Source organism: Hakea prostrata, chromosome 4, assembly GCF_041222555.1.
Source record: "Hakea prostrata isolate BN-2017 chromosome 4, UWA_Hpros_2, whole genome shotgun sequence".
NCBI lineage: Eukaryota > Viridiplantae > Streptophyta > Magnoliopsida > Proteales > Proteaceae > Hakea > Hakea prostrata.
In genome coordinates, this window is record NC_142603.1 from 4607121 (window position 1) to 4628517 (window position 21397).

The 21397-nt window shown below is 38.5% G+C and overlaps 2 protein-coding genes across 2 annotated transcripts; both read left to right on the top strand.

The window, feature by feature from the left end:
* The first annotated feature begins 3744 nt into the window (after window positions 1–3744).
* On the top strand, window positions 3745–5710 carry LOC149017242 (cyclin-D5-1-like). The gene is made up of 5 exons (XM_089154145.1): window positions 3745–4437; window positions 4530–4616; window positions 4725–5016; window positions 5117–5256; window positions 5397–5710. The coding sequence occupies exons 1-5, from the start codon at window positions 4174–4176 to the stop codon at window positions 5625–5627; spliced, it is 1014 nt and encodes a 337-aa protein (XP_089010271.1). The 5' UTR covers window positions 3745–4173; the 3' UTR covers window positions 5628–5710.
* A 3321-nt stretch (window positions 5711–9031) lies between these two features.
* On the top strand, window positions 9032–20789 carry HEB1 (ARM repeat superfamily protein). The gene is made up of 5 exons (XM_089152910.1): window positions 9032–10270; window positions 12378–12842; window positions 12968–14044; window positions 18522–18752; window positions 19401–20789. The coding sequence occupies exons 1-5, from the start codon at window positions 9212–9214 to the stop codon at window positions 20538–20540; spliced, it is 3972 nt and encodes a 1323-aa protein (XP_089009036.1). The 5' UTR covers window positions 9032–9211; the 3' UTR covers window positions 20541–20789.
* The last annotated feature ends 608 nt before the right edge of the window (window positions 20790–21397 follow it).

Sequence of the window (21397 nt, forward strand, 5' to 3'; positions counted from 1 at the left end):
TGACAAGACATACTTAGGCCTTAGGACTCCTTTGAAGATGGAGTTTCTTTTGGATGTCTTTTCCCACTCTATAGTCATTGGCTGTAAAGATCCAAAAGGGAGGTAAGATGATAAGGTGGCAGTATTAGACTTTCTCAGCAAAGTAACCTTCCAACACCACTAAAGTCCTGCAACCAACCTAGATCACCAATGGTAAACAACAATATAGGAAAAATTAGAACAGTAGGGAGCAAGAAAAGATGGGTAGAAATATGTTCCCAACCAAAACCACATGGAAAATGTCAGTCTTCCCCCAACCACCCTTTCTCATTTCATTCCTTATCTAAGCTACCTATACTCTTCCTCTGTGACCCCCCCCCCAACCCCCCACCCCACAAAAAAAAAAAAAAAAACTCTCCTGTGTGTATGTCAGACTTGTAAGTGGTGATCACCACAAAATACAAATAATCTAATATCCCTTTGACATAGGAGTGTTTACTTTTCAAAGTTAGAATTAGTAGAATCATTCTAAACACCGTAATAAGAACGGTATTATACTTTAACTCTCAGGTAAAAAGGAATTCAAACACTGATAACGATGAAGTTGATTAAGAGCACACACCAAAGATGTTGGCTGTCTTGGGTCAAAGCACTGAGTCCCAAGCTGATCATAGCCTGGTGCTGTATCCTTAACATACGCATACGTAGATGCGCTTTGGGGACCGGATAACCTTAGGTGGGTATGTGTTTTTCGGCGTTTTTGCATCATATAATTGGGGTAGAGCCCATTTCTGAATGTTGACAAAAAAGAAGTCACAGGTGAAATTTTAATGAATTTTACATAGACCCAACCCTTATTAGATGGTGAAGAAGCGTCAAAATAGCACGTACCTCTCCCTGGACCGAGGCAATCCGGACTCGTTGGTTTGGGCCAATAGAACAAAACCTAGTGGCTATTTGGTTACTGTATTCTCGTCCCTCCCGCTCCCTCTGTGCTGGCTTTAATGAGTTTTGATTGGAAAAATGGAGAAATGTAGGGCTTGTGGAGGTGACTTTTCAAGGCTCCCTTCAATTATGTTTCACGTGTAATACTTAAAAGGTGAAGATAAACAAGCTGGGCATCACAAACAAAGGATGCCAACCCCCTAAAGGCCATGGATGTGCTGGGGACCGAATGTTAATGCATGCGTGCTTAGTGCTTTTCACTGTGCTTTCAAAGTAGACGAAAACACAGCTTTGATCATCAATACTTTTGTCGAAGGTTTGTCTTCATGAGCTCTGTAAGTAGATGTTGCTGTTGTGTATGGTGTGGAATTGGATGCATAAGAGAGAGAGAAAGAGAAAGAGAGTCATAAGACCATGCATGTATGGCCCTTAGAGTGTAATCTCGCAAGTCCCAAGATGTTCAGGTCAGATTCAGACACGAGAGACCTTACAGAATTCTATTGATTAGGAAATGGGGGTGGGCTAGTGGGGGAGGAGAACCCCCTTATGAGTGAGGACACACGATGAGACAAGGTACAGAAGATTTGTGTTTTTATTTTCAGAATTTGTTACTCACACAGCTCATGAAATCATGATATACCAAATTTTCAAGAGGTTCGGTTCCTACGCTGCCAAGTGCAGTCAATCTCAAGCCAATTAATACAGATATCTCTTCTGGAATCCTATAAAATGAGGATTGGTGTTTGTGATATTAACATCTTTGAACTCGTATACAAAGTTAGAAGAGGCTTTTTGGCGAACGACCAAGTACTAATCTTCTAACCTATCTTGAATTCAAAGATTCATGGCTAGCTTTGAAGAATTCCAAATGAAGAAATAGGGTGCATAAATTTTCATGGAAAAATTAATAACATTAACCTTCTTGGTTTTGTTACGTTTACATAAAATGTTACTGCCATTGTGTTAGAAGCACGTCTACAAATCTTATCCATTGAAGACTTTCGTACATGAAATCTACGTCAATATATATATAAGATTGTTCACTGTACACAATCATACACAAAGTCCTCCCCTTATTTGTCTAGTTTCCTTTGAGCCTTTTCACATCCAACTCTGCACTTGTTCAATTGTAACAAAATATTTTCTTTGTGTCGGTTGAAAAGAATATGTATTTTATAGAGAGAAATTCAATTTAACATAGAAATAATAATAATTTAATCTATTTATTGGAGAAAATAATAATAATAATTTATTTCAACAGATGCTGCCTACCCATAATAAATTGAATTTCCAAGGTTTGAAAATTTGCGTGTTGCATTGCAAGTTTGCAACCAACCTTCCACTCTTAATTAGGCAGCTCAGAGCCTTGAGGCTCCAACTATAAATTAAGACTTTCACAAGACTTGTTATAAATAATTAAGACTACACAAGACTAACTATCAGGGGAAGAAAAAAAATTAGACTCTGGAAGACTTTTATTGGGAATTGAGTGGAAATACTCTCTGATGATATATTAAATTTGGGTCTTCTCAGACATTAAATTTTTTCAAAACAAGTAAATAGCATCAACTTGATTTTATTTAAGGAAGCTAAGCCTATCTTTGTTTTGGATCTTGTGTCATTTTCTTTCATTTACTGGTTTGCCTAGTCTTTTCAATAATAGGTGGAGGTCTGAACCTAGCCCTACCTCAAGATCCAAGTCATCTATTAAAGATACCTAAAGTTTAATTCCCTTATAATGCCAGCATTGATATTGCAATTTATGGTATCCCATAAAAATCATTTAAGTGAAGATATGATTTAGAATGAGATTCAACATGAAGTAACGCAATCAATAACACTAGTAAAGTAAGGTGGTTGTTCAGAAATTTCAACTTGACGATCCAGTGGTTTATAAATGGCTTGAATTGTTGACTCATACTATGAAGTATATAGATCTGCGATTAGGTGTGGAGGGGCAGAGGTTTGGACCTAAGACTCCATTGCTCTTATTGTCTCTATAGAAGTTCATCGTTGTGATTGGAGCATGTTTACGGTAGAATTACTTACATTAACATAAGGAGGAAAGTTTGAATTGTTTATTTGGTTTAGATTAGTTTTAGACTCATTCCAATTTGTTGTAGGAAAAAATATAAGAACAATTTTTAGTGCCAATCCTTGACTTACCCCCTAAAATTAATACCATCCCCCCTGAGTTATCCAAATATATAAATTAGATCCAGCAAAAATATATCAGCAACATACCTTGCTTTTAGAAAATCAAAGTTAAATGTTGATGTAAACAAATTAAATTTAAAAGAAAATACAAGAATACCCTTGAATTGAAAACCCTACACTCGATTCGTCTTTGTATTCTTCTGCTGTCTGTAGCCTGTGCATTTAATGTGTAGAACCATCAAGTGAAACACTTCGGTCCATCGAATTGAAACGAGATTTCGATCTCAACTATTGAAATTCAAAGGTGGAGATTTCAATCTTGACCGAGATTTTGGATCCAACGGATTGAAATTTCGCTTGATTGTCATGCGCATAACTTAAGCAATTTTGCTGCAACCACTGCTTTTAGGAAATCAAAGCTAAATGTTGATGTAAGTGAGTTAAATATTTTCAAAAAAACAATACTACCCTTGAATTGAAAACCCTACGCTGGATTCGTCTTTGTATTCTTCTGCGATTCTGCGATGTTCAGCCACTCATGTCCTTCCATCTTTGCATCTTCATAATTTATTTTCTTAGATAAATATCTTTTTATTTTCCTCTCATTTTTTCATCTTTCTTCTCTTGATAGAGACTAAGTTTTGAGACAAGTCTGGAGCTTGACTTCAAAAAGTAACAGAGGAGTTGGGTCATACTGCAAACGCTCATGTGGGTGGGTTGAGGCCTTGTGCCCTAGAAATGTGGCGACCAAGACGCTTCACCCTCTCCCCTCACTCCCTGAGACAGTTTGCCCCCACTCCCAGAATATCGCCACCTTTTCCTTTTCAACAGAGATTTCAGCAACCAACCGCTGTTCCAGTCACTGTTCATACACTGTCACTGACTTTCTGATAACCGCAACAAAAACATCTTTAGCTCTCTCTCTTTCTATCACATCCGCGAATAAAACCGCTCAGTAACCATTTTCGCTAAGACCAAAACCCCAGATTTTTCTCTTCTCCTCATGGGTCTTCGACATTTCTTCGCTAGATAAGATTTCCGGATTTTCCGTTGAAATTACCATGTTTCTATTGTAGGAGAGAAAAAAAAACTATGGACTCTGATTCTGCATTTTCTATTTCGAGTCTTCTCTGTCAAGAAAACGAAACTTGTTTCAATGAAGAGGTAGAAGAAGGTTCCTGTCTTAATTCAGAAAATTCCCTGTTCTCGGAATACGATGAAGAATATATAGAAATGTTAGTAGAAAGAGAAAGCAATTTTGTATGTAGAAAACATGGATCCTCTGACGATTCTTCCATGGAGATCGATAGATGGTTGCAATATGCTCGTTTGGATTGCGTTGGATGGATTCTAAAAGTCAGTTTCACTCCACTTCTTTCCCTTGGTATTGTACTAATCTTTTTTTCTCTTGGCCAACGAAGCTTAAGAAGTTTTGTCTATTGAATCAGACTCGGGCGGCCTTGGGCTTTCGCTTCCAAACGGCTTATCTATCTATCACTTATATCGATCGTTTTCTTTCAAAACGATCCATTGATGTAAGGAAATATGTCTCTCGAGAATTTTTTTTCTTCGTTCTTCTTTAAAAAGAGTAGTTTTTACTTATGTTTCCTCGTTAATTATTGGTTGTTATTTGTCGATGATAGAGTGGGAAATCTTGGGCGGTGAGATTGCTATCGGTTGCGTGTTTAGCATTGGCTTCAAAGATGGAAGAACGCACTGTGCCTGCATTGTCTGAGTTTCAGGTGGAAGATTATAATTTTGAAAATAGTGTTATTCAGAAAATGGAGCTTCTGGTCTTGAATACATTAGAGTGGAGGATGTGTTCAGTTACTCCTTTTAATTTTATTAATTACTTCATCATCAAATTCTGCGATGAGTCTCGGCCGAGACATTTGATATCTAAATCCGTAGAACTCTGCTTAGCTGTAGCAAAAGGTAATCTTTTAACGGGTATTTTTTTTTTAATTGGATTATGTTTGTTGGAATTCGTTCGTTGTGAGTTAATCTTCTATTGGTTTTGCTTTCTTGGCTACAGAGATGAGCTTACTGCATCATCGGTCATCTGTCATAGCTGCTGCGGCAGTCTTGGCGGCAATGGATCAGACATTGACAAAAAAGAGTGTGGAATTTAAGATGAGTTTGATCTCTTCATGGGGTTCTATTCAAAATGTAAATGTGAGTTTTTTTCCTCTATTGTCCTCTTAGTTTCATTAGTTTCAGTGTCCCAAGAAAGAAAAGAAGGGGAAACAATTAAACTAAGAAGAGATGGGAAAAGTAGAGAACTTTGATGTGCCTCTTTGTTTTTCTTTTGCCAGGAGCATGTGTTTTCCTGCTATAATTTGATGCAGGAATTAGAGATGGGGAAAGTTAAGATACCCAAGTTCATACTTTCCTCTGATCTCTCTCCAAACTATTCAAGCTCTGCCAAGGTTACTGAGAATTCTTCCTTAGCCTCCTCTGATGGAGCTAAGAGGAGAAGGCTTACATTGGATGACTGTAGCCAGAATTGTGGTGGTACCATGTCCAGTGAGAAGCATCACTGTTAATGAAATTGTGCATATTGGTGCTTTTATAGTGGATTGGTTTTCTGTTTTTTCTTGAATATAAATTGGACTTGATTTGAGGTTTCCATATTCTATACCCAACAAAGTCTAATACACAATGAAAACAAGGAAAGAGAAAAGAGTTCATTGAGAAATTATTTTGAACAAAGCAAGGAATAACTTAAGCCTATATTGTGGAAAAGCTGAGTGAAGTGCAACGGCTAGGAAGAGGAAGTGAAGGCCCAAGGGAGGTCCCCATGGCCTTTGAAGAGTGCTTGTTAATGGTCATCTTTGGATAGTGTACTCATTCATGAATATTGGTACTTACTCAATTTGTTGTATTTTTTTCTTCTTCTTTTCCTTCTTTATTCTAACATGGAATATTTACATATTTCTTTTAACCCAACCTTTTTTTTTTGTGGGGGTTGCTTGGGATTCTTCAAATGTCTTTGAAAAGTCTCAAAAGTGAGGAAGAAGAGGGTCAGGGGGAGTGACCTGTTTGTTTGATTTGATGCATCTGTGTTGCATGTTGGCCATCAAAAAGTATGTAAAGGTGAATGTGATTGGATTTGTTTGAATGCTGGGGGTGCCTTTGCAGAGGGGTCCCCTGCTTCTTTTTCCCATTTTCTTTTTCCTATTTCTAGCTATCCTCTTGCTGTTGCTATGACTAACATTTCTTATTTTTGATAAAAGGCTATGATTAACTTTGTTTCAACAACAAATAGGAACTTGTATGATTTTCCCATGTCAGACTTACTGTTGATAAGACTGAAATCATTTTTCATTGGAGCCTCTAGGCATATAAGCTAGACAAGCCAAAAGGAAATTCTCTCTCTTAAAGAGTTCCCAAGCAAGCTGCAACCAATGCTTGACTTGGACATGGTTAAATAGATGCCAGACAATGTATTTTTGTGCCTAAAAAGAACCCTCTTTGATGTCTATAACATTTCAGACAGAGGTCTTGAAAGAGCAGAGGGGTTCTGTTGTGACACTGCAGCTGAGTATATTTTAAGATTGAAGTTTGTATGGGCTTCTTAATCACGCTTTAAGATTCAGATTTTATCCTTAATTCTATTTTCTGGGGTCGTTTCTGCATTTGTCTTCCTGCAATTAGCCCTTGCTGAAGCTGCTCCGACTGCACGTTTTAGCCTTTTAGGTAGGAAAAGAACTAGCTCGCTGGTTGAATGTTTGGTGGAAAGTTTCCACTTTACTGGTTCATCTTAAATGCCACATGATATTTTTTCTGTCCTGGCAGCTCATGCCATTGCCTTCTCTGTCTCTCTGTCTCTCTGTCTTTCCCAAAGAAGAGACCATAGTTTTCCACTGGAGGAAGGAGGTAGAGAAAGCAAATGAGAGGTTTAGCATAAAGCCATGGATCATGCCAAGATTTGATCCCTATGTGATCACTTGTGTATTTATATATCTTGGAGTGGCGATGGCAGTGGTGAGAGGCCAGTTAGAGAATCTTCCAGTGGTTGTGTCATAGATGAAAGATTTTGAATGGGAAGTCCTAGCTGAGGAAAGTTTGGGTATGATACAAGAGCGTTTAATGGTAAACAAACAAAAGATAATGGAATTGGAGAGGATAAAAATTCAATCAAAACGATAATGTTCAATCCTTGTTTGGGAATCTTAAGAGTACATGTAGGAGATTTTAGTTTTCATTTCATTTCTTTCAGAATTTTATGGCCACGGAAATTGCTAGCATTGAGGACAAGAGTCAAGAGGAATGACTTGTTATACATATTCAAGTTTCTTTAAAAAAAAAAAAGAAAAAGAAAAAGAAAAAAGAGCATAAGAATTTATTTCCATCTAGTAATCTTTTAGTGACATTTTTTTAACATATGATAAAGAAATCTTCTCCCTTGTAGAAGCCTTGATAAACCAAGTAATAGATTATTTTTATTATAAGTTATATCTTTTTCTCGTGATCCATAAAAATTTTTATCCCTTGGTTTGACTCACTTGACTAATTATTGAAACTGTTCCTTTTAATTTCATGAAGTCGCTAAGACTTTTTTGGGGAAAAAAAAAGTTGCTAAGATATTTTTTATAGTTAAAACAAGAAACATTGAAAGAGCGTTTAGGAGGGACTCGAATGACCATCTTGCCCCCATCCACCGTATGAAAATGGGGAACTTTTTAGGCAACACCAAAATAATTCTATGTCTTCTATTTTGTTTAGTAAGGGAGTTCCTACCCCTGCTCGTAGATATATAAGTTTCTCAATATTCTTGAGGTCACCTCTCACGGCATCTTCCTGGGCTGCGTTCCACTTTTATTAAGTCAAAAACCTAGACGTTCTTCTACATTTCTCACAAGTTGGATAGGAAATTTGTAGGGTGGAATGAGAAGTTACTTTCCTTTGTGAGAAAAGTGCTCTTTTCAATTTCGCCGTGTCCTCTTTCCTTCTACCACAAGAGTTAAGTAAACAGTTAACTAAGCAAATTTGAACGTTTTGGCAGAAGAATAATGGTCATTCTAGGATAAACTGGTGTGTTTTCCTAAAAAGCAAGGAGGCCTTGGATTTAGGGACTTGCCCATGCCTTGTTTCATTGTCCTTATGCGGTAGATTTTTGGAGAGCATGTCCGTTGAGAATAGAGACCTTGGGTTTCCAAGGGGAAACCATTAAGAGAGTGGTGAGATTTTATCTCTATTACATTTCAAAGTTCCCCTCAAATGGAACGAGTTCACTCCTCATGGAGTTCATTACTTTGGGTCATTTGGAATGCTAGGAATCATTACTTATTCCAAGGCATCTTTATCCATATCTTTTTGTTCCAATGTCTTTTTTCAATTGATTATTATCTGATAGTGATATGCTTCCTTCTTTACGGGGTCATGTACCACAGGTTACTCCATCTCCAAACTTGGGAGGGTTGATGCATTTGGATGATTCTTGCAGAATTTTTTGTGATGCGATTTAGGAGGCATCTTCTAAGAATAGAAGTAGAGGCTGGCTCATACTATAGCTTGCTGTGGTGCTTGGCTTTAGCTCTTGAGTTTGAGGCAATTAGAGACTCTTTACTCTTAAGCTTTTCATATCTATTCCTCGTATTGCATTTTTTTATAGCCAGATTTCGGTTTTGGCCTTACATGGGCACACTCAGTCCTTAGATTGGGTTAGTTGCAACGTTACGAGGAAAAAAATTAGAGTAAAAAATTTGTTTGAAGTTGTCAATTTTTGTCATGTAAATAGATCAGCTAATGTTCATGCTTATTAGTAGTTAGGGGTCTAGGATTTTTGGTGTTACTCATGTTTGGTGGATTGAGGGGAGCATAATTTAAGTTTCTCTTTGACCAAAAGAAGAAAAAAAAAAAAGGAGGAGGAGGGTAGGTGTGTAAAATAAATATAATTAGGTTAGCGCCAAAAGTGCTAATTTGAAATATCTGTTCCTCTTTGACAATAGAAATGGTGAAACTCACCCAATTTGAAATCCAACCCAAAAACGAGCATCTAGTGGATCTTCGGACGCAGAAGATGAATATGGCGGCTTTTCGTAGTCTTCTTCTTATCAACCTCTCAGGTATTTTCAATCATCGAAACAGAAATTAGTTCCGGCAGAGGAAAACTAAGATTGTTCCGATGGAGAAGAAGATTAGATCTTCTCTCAAAATCTCTGCTGACGATTTCATTTCCACAACGAAAAATTTCACTTTACAAGCACTAAAACCCTCCTTGAAGACCATTATCTGGAACATCAGCTCATCATCTGAACTCTCCCACTCTCTTCCGCTTGCACTTCATCAATCCATTAGTCGATCCATCAAATCTTTCACGCGCTTACGTGATACTGGCAATGCCACCTGCGCTGAATCCCCACACTCCCCGCCGACGAAGCGGCTCCGTAGGTCGTCAAGAAAGGGGAAGAACACAAAGGAAACGACTGAGGATCCTGAAGCGCACATTCTAAAGGATATTGAAATCGACACTCACATTACCATTCTTTGTATTTCGCACCCGAAGAAGGTCTTTTCCGCCCCTAGCCTCTTACTATCTGCTCGAGCACTGCACGATAACCTTATTCTATTCGAAAAAAATCAATCTCTGCAGTCTTGCATTGCTAGTTTATGTGAAGAATGGTGGAAGGAACAATTACCTGATAAAGAAACCCTAATTTGTCAATCTCTTCCAGTCCTGCTGTCGAGGTCTTTTGATTTGGGTAAGAAAGTTGACGTGCATCGAGTTTACGCTTTTCGGGAAGCATTCACTTTGTTAGATTTTGAGGACGAGAGTATCGAGGATCTGAAGCTTCTGCTGGTCCGTTGCATTATCACACCTTTGTATTTGAAGACTGAGGAAGGAAGGCGTTTTATTGCATTTTCGTTTGGATTGAGTGGCCAACTTGAGAAAGAAGCTCTGGCAGTTATTCGATCCCAGATTCCTTTTGGGAGGAAGTCCATGCTTGAGGCATACGCAGACATTCTTTTTCGGGCTTGGAAATCTACAGATGGTTCTCTGCGTGATGAAATTGAGAATGGTTTTCTGCAGAGTTTGATTGAAGGGGCAATCCATGCAAGTTCTGGATCGTTTGCTGCCTCCTTAAGAAGAGTTTTGGGAGGATTCATCAATCAGCGGACTACTGCTGGAGTTGAAAAGCTTCTTTTCCGACTTGCTGAGCCAGTCCTGTTCCGGTCATTGCAGGTGCTTGTCCTTGTTTCTGTCAATCAAGTAAAAGGCTGTTACTTCTTTTGTTGCCCAAAAAAACCTTGTGGAAGGACTACACTATTTATTTTTCTTCTTAATTTTCATGGTTCATGGTTTGCAATTTATGATCTTTCTTACAAGTGTTTAGTTATTGTGCTGGTGAAACTTGTGGTCAATTTCACCAGATAGTGGAGAACGAGTCCTACATCAAGTTCAGCTTCCATTCTCAGCTTTGAAAATGTTGTCTTGGTAATTCATTAATTGTCTACCAGATTGCCTGCTACGGAACTTTGTTAGAATTGTTAACGTATTTTGATTGAGTAATCCTGGTGATTGGATTGAGGATTTGATTTAACAAGCTTGGGGGATTGGATATACTGTTTACTGCATGGTCCATAATAAAAGATATGTGTTGAGTACATATATTTTACACGGAATTTGAGCCTCTACGGGTAACTATTTGTCCTCTCTTGCCTGTTGCTGTGCACCATGTGCATCCCTGATGAGCAACCTCAATGTTCTATGATGAGAAGTCTCACTAGGTTGGTTCCTTGTTCCCTGCCGCCATGTTTTCCACATGCACCACCCCAACCTACCCTGTTGTCATCATCACTGCCTACCCTTTTGTGCAACTATTGTTACCATTTCCACCGCCTCCTTGTCATCAATCACCACTACACCCTCAGCAGCATCACTGCACCCTCCCCATGCCCTACCCCTGTTGTGTCATCTGCTCCAGTCCATATCCACCTCATTGGAACAGAGTCCCCTCACGTCTGTGAAACCCCAGTCACCACAAAACAGAACACCCTGCAATAGAACACAACCCCCTCAAGCAACACTCAGCATCTTGTTTGTTTCTTTTGTACAATTGTACTATCCCCAACACCTTTCTTGAACCTTGATGCAGCTCTTGGTTTGAAAGCATCAAATGGGAGTCAATTTCACTGAATCTTGGGTGAATCCGCCAATTTGAGTAAGGTGAAATTTGGGGTTGGGTCCATGCTTAGGTTTTTTTGAATGGTTTAGGTAATGGCTGATGAGGAAGCCAACAATCAAGTTTTGAGGTTTTAAAGAAGAGTTTTGGTAGCTGAACTCGGGTTTTCAACATTTTGGACTTCGGGTTTTTAAGTTTTGAAAAAGAGGGAAAATTTGGATTTAGGTTTTAGACCTGAAATTCGAGGAAGGAACTTGAATTGAGTAAAAAATTGCTAAGATGAAATTCTATGATTTCAATGATTAGATGGGAAAGCTTGGATCAAGTAAGAGGGCTTGATTCTTGTGATGTGATGTTGTGGTTCAACTGTGGAATTGTTTTATGATTAGATGCAAACTAATTGGAATAGAAACTTAAATCTACTGCTTCATAACACTAACAAGAAAAATGCTACTCAAATTGCTCACGATGTATTGATAATCTAATAGTCTCTTTTGTGTAAAAACCATGTTTTTGTTGGTTTGAATAGATGGTTGGGTTTGGAACTCTTTTCTGTAACTTCTATCTGCCTGTTCCTTTAAAGAATCTCTAACAATGACCAGAGACTTGATTACTTTATTTGAGTTTGGTTCCTGAATGTCTTAAATATTGTAAACCTTTTTACTCAAAAGGTGGCTGTCATCTTCCTATTGTGCATTCATGGCTGAACTCATTTGTGTGCATGCTACTCTGTAAGTAATTCAGCATATTTCACCATCGATGCACACCCCATTCATTTATGTGCATAACTTCTAGGCTTCTTGTTAGTTCAATAAATTTCCTCCTCCATCATATTGCCGACCTCCAAGCATTTTGCTTTTGATGCGAAAGATGGTATTACCATTGACAACACTATCATAGTTATGGTGGCAATATGACCAAGGATCGTGGATGCCTAGGTGCTAAGTGAGGCCTTGATAACTATGATTAGACAACTTTACTTGATTATCTAATTAGTTGTAGTTAATCATCCTCATTATGTGTTTTCAGTTTTACATCTCTAATTTACTATAATGACCTGATCTGAAGGATATCATTTTCCAGACATGGAAAAGGGCAGTTGCCCTTGGATTTTGTTTTTGTTTTGAAGAAGAATGATACTTATTTCTCTTGCTTATATATTTGCAGGTTGCAAACTCAAATGTTCGTCAAAATGCATTGCATTTACTCCTTGACATGTTCCCGCTTGAAGAACCAGATGCTACAAAAGAGGTTAAAGATACCTTGCTAAATAAACAATTCTTCTTGTTGGAGAGATTACTTATAGATGAGTGCCCTGATGTGAGAGTCATTGCAGTAGAAGGTTCTTGTCGTGTTCTACATTTATTTTGGGAAATTATTCCTTCATCAATCATAACAAAATTAATCACTAAAATTGTTGATGACATGTCATGTGATACAAGCTATGAAGTAAGAGTCTCCACGTTGCAGGGGATTATATATTTGCTAGGAAATCCCCAAGCTCATGAAATTCTTAAAGTGCTTCTTCCAAGATTGGGGCATCTGTTCCTAGACTCTTCGCTGTCGGTGCGAATGGCTGTTACTGATCTCCTCCTTGTTCTGAGGAATCTTCGAAGTTTTCAGTTTAATAAGGTACAAAGCCTTGTGTAACCATCATTTTACATTAGTTACTGTTATTTTATGAATCCTCCACCTTTTTATGGCTGGTGGTTGCCTTACAACAGTTACAGACTTCCGCATATATTTCTTTCGTGCAGGTGGTCAGCTTTGATGTATTACTGACCTCTCTAGCTAATGATCAACCGCCTGTTGCCCAGAAGATCACAAAGCTGCTTATACCATTATACTGTTCTGCAAGATTAACTTGTGAAGAAGCATGCAACTTATGTGTCACACTTATTAAAACATCTCCCATGGCAGGAGCAAGATTTTGTGAATTTGCTCTATCAGAAGGGGCACCTCTGACAGTACTCATGGAACTTGTCAGCATCTTTATTCATTCAGCATTGTCACCTGTTGATATAAATGCTTCTCAGGTTGAGGGTTATCTTCTTGCTGCTGCCAATCTTTGCCACAGCCTAATCAGTGAGGATTCTTGTAAGGCAGCCCTTAGGGATTTGTTTTCAGGTGGAAAACTGAAGTGCTTGTTTAGTGTTGCTACAACTGGACGAGCTCAAACTTCTGTTCTTAACATTGCTTCTTTTGTCTCTCCTGATGATATAGCTAGTCTTCTTGAAGAATGTGTGGGCCTTATCATCAACTGTACTGGTTTAGCTGAAAATGTGGAGAGGCAGGCTGAAGTAAGGTCTGCCCACAAGTTAGTGTTACACTGTGGTTGGTTTGATGACATGTTTCTTTCCTTGACAAATATTCTGCAGAAAGTTGCCTCTGTGTGCTGTAACAAATTTGGCATTGAAATGCCTAAACAGCTGCTGACATCCGTGAAGCAGAAAAAGAGTAGGTTTTCAGTGAAATTCTGTCAAAAACGGAAGCATGTCAGGGAGAAAAAACCAGACTGTTCAGGAACATCCAATTTTGAGGAGGATTATGCTATTGCTGCAGCGGTGGCATGGCAGATAAAAGATATGCTTGCATCTGTCGACACTCGGAATGCTTTGTTGAAGTCTCAGTTATTACAGTTGGCGTTTTCTGCTTTGAAGGTCATTTCTAAGGTCAGCATTGAGCAATCCGTAAAATGTGAGTGTGCAGATGCATCACCACTCTTGGCGTACATGTCTCTTGCTTTGCATATGACTCTTGAAGATGCTGGTTTGACTGCTATGGAGGATAATGACCACATGAAAAACAGTGAATCAGATACAAGATCATCAAAAGTATGACTCTTTACTCTATATCCCCACATGTGACTTCCTCTCCCTTTTAATCTTCAAAAAGTTAAAATTTGGTCTCTAAATTTGAATTGCTCTTTGAAGGTATATGTGAGATCCTGTTGCTTTTATTATTAGTATATTTTGATATTTGCTTACTGTCAGTTGCATGAGAAAATTCTCTTATTACTTCAGAGAATTGATCAGGAAGTCTGAATACTCAGCTGAAAATATTACCGACCTGCCTTTTTGTTTTACATACCTATTCATGTTGTTAAGAACTCAAGACTCTTGGCCAATCATATGAACAACTGCTCTCCCTAATCCCCAACTAACTGGGGTTGGCTGCAAGAATCCTTGCAAAGATTGAGACTCACTCTTAAATAATAAAGTGAAAACCACAACTTCTGCAGAACACAGTAAAGTCCACCTAAAAGGGGTCTGCAACAATAAGAATACAGTTTTGGCCATTGGTATATGACTCATAAATACGTGTATTTCTTTTTCTTATAGAAAAAGTATTTCTTTCAGGTATCAGAAACTGTAGTTACTAATTGGTGTTATACTCCACACCCAAGAAGGAAGTTGCATGGAACCATAACTGACTTTGTTTTAAGAACTTCATTGAATTAGTTTTAACCAGAGAACAACTGTGCACTTCCTTTCTTATGTATCGTACCTTTTTCCTGGTTTCTTCTTTTGATATATTCCTTACTGACCAATCGACAATGTTACCTGGACACTTCAATTATAAGCTGTACCCATGTCCAAAACTTCAAATCAGTATAGTAAGTCATGGAATGCTTGCTGAACCAAAGTTGTGCCGCTTGCTGTGTCAATACATGGCCTGTTGATCTTATTTTTTCATGTCAGTACTTATTCATGATGCACTTACAATACATCTAATATGTTTGATCACAAATTAAAGTATCTTCGTCCTTCATTATAGATTTAAGTTGTCAAGTTTTTGGTACACTCCAACATGTCCAATTTGCATGGCATGGAATGCATACCTTCCCCTGGGTTCTTGGCATGCTGTCATTGATGATTGTCAGGTCTTTCTGATATCATCTGAGAAGGTAGTACATTATACTTTGTATGGGCAGTGGGAAAAGAAAAGTGAGAAATTGGATGTCTTTGATTGCCTGTTGACACCCAAAAATACTTAAAATGTATCTAAGCCAAATACACTTATCCCGACTTTATGAGGTCGGGTGCATGGATTTAAAAAGAGAGAATAGATTGCACACTCACAATCACAACACTCTTGAAGAAGTACCCAGGGGGGGGAGGAGGGAGGGAGGAGAACAGATTTCTGCATGAACTGTAGGTAATTATGCTTATCAACTATGTAACGCTACTTAACTGGCCAACATTCTGCTCTAGGCCTTGAAGAGTTGTGCATGCAACTACAACAACAGCAGCATCACAACGACCAAGTCCAACAATCTTTTTTTATATATATATATATTTGGGGGGGGGGGGTCAAGTTGGGACAAACAGACATCAACACAGACTTTAGGGTATTGGTTGTTATTAGCTATGTACTGCTTCCTAACTGCCCAAAATTCTGCTTTAGGTCTTGAAGAGTGGCGCATACGAAAACAGCATCATGACAACAAAGTTCAACAAAATGGGGTCAACACCATGGATCTTAGATCTCTAATCAGCTCTGTTTGAGATCATACCATGAGTTAGTCCTAAGATAAGCATGCCTTCCTTACCATTTCACCTTAAGTTCATCCTAGGTCTGCCCTTGGTTCTTTTGATTCCTTCAATTGGAATCAAGTCACTACTCTAGACTGGGGGTTGATCAATGCTTTAATCCTTCAAAGAACTCTGTCCAAGGTAGCCGATGTATCCATCCAACTCCCAATCCAGCTATAATTTGACCATTCCTTACTTTATCCTTCCTAGTTTTTTCACTCATCCATCGAACAATCCTTGTCCATGCGACATTAGATTTGTTTATAATGGCACTTCTTCACTGTCTAGTGTTCTGATCTGTACATGATGTGTGACATTGGGAGCTCTGGGATGGATAATGAAGTGATGATTATTGAGAAGGAGATCTCACAAAGTTTCTGTTTTAGATGTCAGGTATTAATTGTAAATGTGAAATGGATGACAAAGAGGCATAATCAAAATGTTGTGTGCTAAATATATCCTTTAAAGCATATGGTGGAGGGAATCATGGAATGCAAGAATTATATATTGGTACCTCACTAAGTGAGAAACTAAGGGGAATGACTAAAACAACGCAAAGTTTGCCACCTTTTATTTTCTTTTCCAACATAAAACAAGTTTGACTTTTTTTCGTGGGAAACAAGCAAAAAGAGTCTCAGTGCTGCCAGCATTATATTTCTGATCTCACTGCTGCTAGGCTAAATTTTTCATCCACCATTGTTCTATTATTATGGCCCAGTTTGGCTTTATTTACATGTCTGGAGTACCCTTCCACCTATTTGTTGATCCTTGACAACATTCTTATGCAATATGGTGGTGAGCCTAAATGTTGATAGGTTGCATGGTGTCCATGTACTGACATGATGGTGGTGGGGTGAGTGATTCCTAGGTTCAAATTAAAACCCCTCTAAACAAGAAAACTCTAAAGCAGAATTTAAGGCATCAAATGGCAATAGCCAACTCCTCCAATGGAATTCAGATTCTGACCAACGATCACAAATTCTTAGAATAGGAAAACCCCAGAATACAGCAGAGTTTCAACAATCGGATTCAAGTCAACAGTCAAATGAAATCCTATAACCCAATTATAAGTGATTTCTTGTATCAACAGATCAGTAGGTCTGATCCACCTAAAGTTTTTGTCCAGGATTACTTATGGAATGGTCTTCGCTCCAAATTGCAGATTCTAAGGGACAGATACCTTCACATGGATGATATTGATTTCAGACAAATTAACGCCAAACAGGGATATTGGCATGCGACCTTCAAAATCCTACCAGTAGGCCTAGATCAAAAACCCTCAATTACCGAGAGTTTGTCATTTTCATGAAGACCTACAGCAACTCCTTTCATAGAAGCATTAGGACAACATCCAATTCTCCATTCATTTATCAATGGTTGGTACTATCATTACAATTAGTCCATAAGCACAAAAAATTTCCATCCACTTAGATAAACTGTCTACAGTTGCAAACCAAATAGAAAACTTCAGACCAAAAGATGGCTTGAAATAAAGAGTAAACTTAAAGAACAAATCTTCTAGGCTTTACTGTAGGTAAAGATCTTTACCTTAAATAAAGAAACAGACACAACTGATTTTATAGGCCTAGCTTCTACCCATATCATACGCCCACTAAAGTGGCTCATTATTATGAAAACACTTTGGGTCATACGCCAAGCGCGTATATAACCCAGCCCAAAGCTTATTTCACAATAAGCAGCCTTAGGTAATTTATCTGCACCTTAAAATGTTTGATTCTTTCTCATGCATAATTCTGATATTGCACTAATATCAGCAAATCAGAACATATTTTGAGCTGCTTGTTCCTGAACAATCTACTAATGAATGGAGAATCTGCTAGATATTGAATGTGTATCCATGTATTGATATTTTTTGGTAGACATAGTGTTTGTTTTACAAAGTAATATTCACTGATGATACGGCTAAACTTAATGATGCACACTGACTTTTTAATTTTTTAACTATTTTGCCTTTTAGCTTGTTGGAACTGATTTGGTATTTTATTGCCTTTTTAATGTTTGTATATACAGCATGTAAATTACAAGGTGAAGTGGAGAGATGCATCTAGGGTTCTGTGTGATTGATGCATTCCTTCAAAATTTAAAAGGAAAATTGTATAAGACCATTGGATGACTAGCTATGATGTATGGTGTAGAGTGTTGGGCTCTTAAGAAGCATCATATAAATAAACTTATTTTAGGGGAAGTGAAAATGTTGAGATGGATGAATGACAAAATTAGGAAAGATATAGTAAGAAATGATCATATTAGAGTTGGTATGAGAGCAGCTCCAATAAATGATAAGTTACAAGAAAGTCGTTTGAGGTGTTGCAGCCATGTTTAGTGTGAGTCCTTTAAATGCCCCCGTATGGATGAGTGATTGAATATAAATTGAAGGAACTAAAAGACCTAAGGCAAACTTTATAACCTTAGGAGAAGTGGAAAAAAATGTATATCCAGTATGGCCTCGAATAAATCTGATTGCCAATGCTAGGTAAGGATCCGTGTAGCTGACCCCATTTAGTTGGGATAAGGCTTGAGTTTTTGTTGTGCTAAGGCCCAAAGGTGAAACTCCTAACTTTTAGAGTTTGTGGGAGGTTTTGCATGACATCCTTTTTATCAACAATTCTGTTATGGATATTGGTTATGGAGGCTGTTCTTGTTATGAATGTACACTTTCTTGCTCTTGCTTCTAGTTTTTATGGAACAGTTTGGTGTTTGTTGCATTCATCTTCAATGTCACTTCATACTTATTCTGTGTACTTTCCCTCTCTAGGCATGCTTAGATCAGTCACTGGAACATGTAATTGATTGTTCAGAAAGGCTATTTGGTAGCAATGTTGCTGACGAACCATGCAAATTCCATTCTGAATCTATGCTGGATAATGAGAAACTCCGGACATCAAGATACAAGAATCGGAAACCTCAATTAGGTGCCAGGTGCCCAAATGACGGTGGTAAGTATAAATTTCTTGACCATGAATTCAACAGAATGCTCAATTTTCCAGTGATATGGAATGACCATCTAATGTTGTATGGGTAGTATTGGGTCCAGGGGGTTCTGCAGAACAGTGTATCATGATTTTCTGATTGTGCAACATGTCTGTGCAATATAGTGTGGTTGAAACTTATCTAACTTGCCCTTGCTATTAAGTCCCAGCTTTAGAATTACCAATCCTCTCATTTACTATTGGCTGGCCTTCCCTGTTGTTTGCACTGCAACTCTCAAAGCATCTTTTCATCTGAGGAAGACCATGTATTTATTAAATAGTGGGTATAACACTATCTGTAGGCATCTGACGTTTACTCATATTCTTCGGATGATTTTCTTTTATTACTGGTGGCGGAGGAGTATTTTGGTGTTGGTGCTGGTAGTGATTGATTTGATACTGAGTCACTGACTGAATTCTCTGAGTTGTCTCAGTTTCTGGACTTTCTATAACGAAACAAAACCAGATATCACCCTTGGGTTTCAATCCAGGATGCCCTGTGTTGAAACCTTGAAACAACTTCCAGCACGTCTTGGTTTCTGGCTTGACTGACACCAGCCTTAAAATTGAGATTAACTCCTTTGAGTCTCAAGGTTAACCGATTCTTAATGAATGTTGCTATGTATCGATTTTCATATTTCATATTGACTTCGATGGCTGATTAGGAACAAATACAAACTGCAACGGCCATCAGTACTCGTGCGAATTTCCTATGCTTGTGCACCTTCAATTACACACATGCATGCATTCTTTACGTGATGATACTTAAATCTTGTCACTTCAACACTGCAATGTCTTTGCTGACTAGATATGTTTTTCGTTTTGCAGAAGGTGGTTACTCTACACAGAACATGATACCCAGCATAGTGAAAATTGCTAGTACTGTCCTCAAGTTCATCGTTGATGCCATCACTGCAACAGGCGTTTCACACAGCCAAGAGAGGTGCTTGCGGTTCACATCGGCATATATGCATTTCATTATTTCTACCTTAAGGGAACACTTTCATGACAAAACGCTAAGAGAAACGGGTTTGAAAGAAATACTTATTTGCGTCAAGGGTTGCTCCACCTACGCAACGAAGTTACTTAATCTAGTCCTCAGAAATCCGAGCGTTTCTTCTCTGCCAGTGGCTGAGGCCTCCAATCTTGCCAACGATCTGCTTGATCTGATTGCCTCAACTGAATCATACTTGGGTTCAAGTTATGCAACGCAACTCTACACTGCAGTCAAGCCATGGATTCCTGATTTGGCCATAGCATTAGGCTCTGGGCATATTCTGGCCGAGTCTCCAAGTGGGAGAGATTATTCTTCGTCATCTAGCCATGCTAAGCCTTCATCATGGGTTATGTTAGTAGGGAAAATTGGGAGTTGTGAGCTAAGAAAATTCAACCAAGTTGAGGAAGACGAGGAATCGGAAGGCATATCACCTGTATTTTCTGTGTTCAAGAAACTTATGGACCAGATGATTCGACTGTTGAAGGGAAACCTAAAGATATTGGATGCTTTTGGAGCTATTTTCTTGGCTAGCTCAGTGGCCGGGCTTGAGCGAGAGGATTATGGGTTGGTATTGGCAATGGTGCATTTTGTTTGTGCAAAATTATCTGCACATGAAGATGGTGAGTGGAAACAACTTGAAGTAATGCTAGGTTATCTGCAAGTGCTCTACCCTGAAATAGAGCGAGTTGCTACGAATCCAACGGTCAGTGAAGATGGGAGACAGAAGTTAGAGGATGCGAAAGCATTGCTTGAACCCATTTGGATGACATATGTTAATGACAGTGCTGTGAGAGACACTCATGAATAACTCGTCTCGTTCTTGTAAATACAGCGTGCTTAAAGATGCATGCGTTGTAATTAATCCTTAAATTGAAACTCAAGAGATCCTAACAGGACCTCAAAGTATTGGTGCCTCACATGATATTGGGAGATCAAATTTGACGTCTAGAAGCTGTAAAGTGTGTTTCTGTTATGCGACAATGAATTCCGTCGCGTAACAGAAACATGTCACAAATTTTCAGTTTCTAAGGCGACGCTTTATTTACTTAAAATGACGAAGCTGACCGTGTTGTCTCTTATTGACATATTAGTGCAAAACCTTGCTATGTAGCAGATCTTGCTGTTCCAACACCAGAGTAGCTCGAAGATCTGCTGGGACTTCTTCTTTGTAGGATCAACTCTAACTCTAAAATCACAGACAAAGATTATTAGACACGGAGCTGATCGCTCTGATTGGCAATCCGTTTCCAATGGTCAATCAGTTCTAACTCGAAATTGGAAGGAGATCAAGTGGATGAACACTATGGTTCTAAGTTGCACAGCCCACTTACCTGAATTCCCTCCTCTTTGCCCACTTAACTACCAAATGAATTTCATTGGTTCTCTGGGACTGTTGGATTTTTCATTTTGATCTCACGGCTTAGATCAATCTTTGAGCCGACGGTCAAACTTAAAGATTGATCTAAGCCATGACATCAGATTAAGAAATCTAACGATCCTCAGAGAACCAAAGAAATGCATTTGGCGATAGGTAAGAGACGTGATCCAAGTAGGGGGGTGGGCTCACTCCTTCAGTTTGAGATTAGCTTTTCGTTCCCTCTCTGCAACTCTAGAACCATCATTTGCTCCACTCCTTCCAATTCCGAGTTAGAACTGACTTGATCA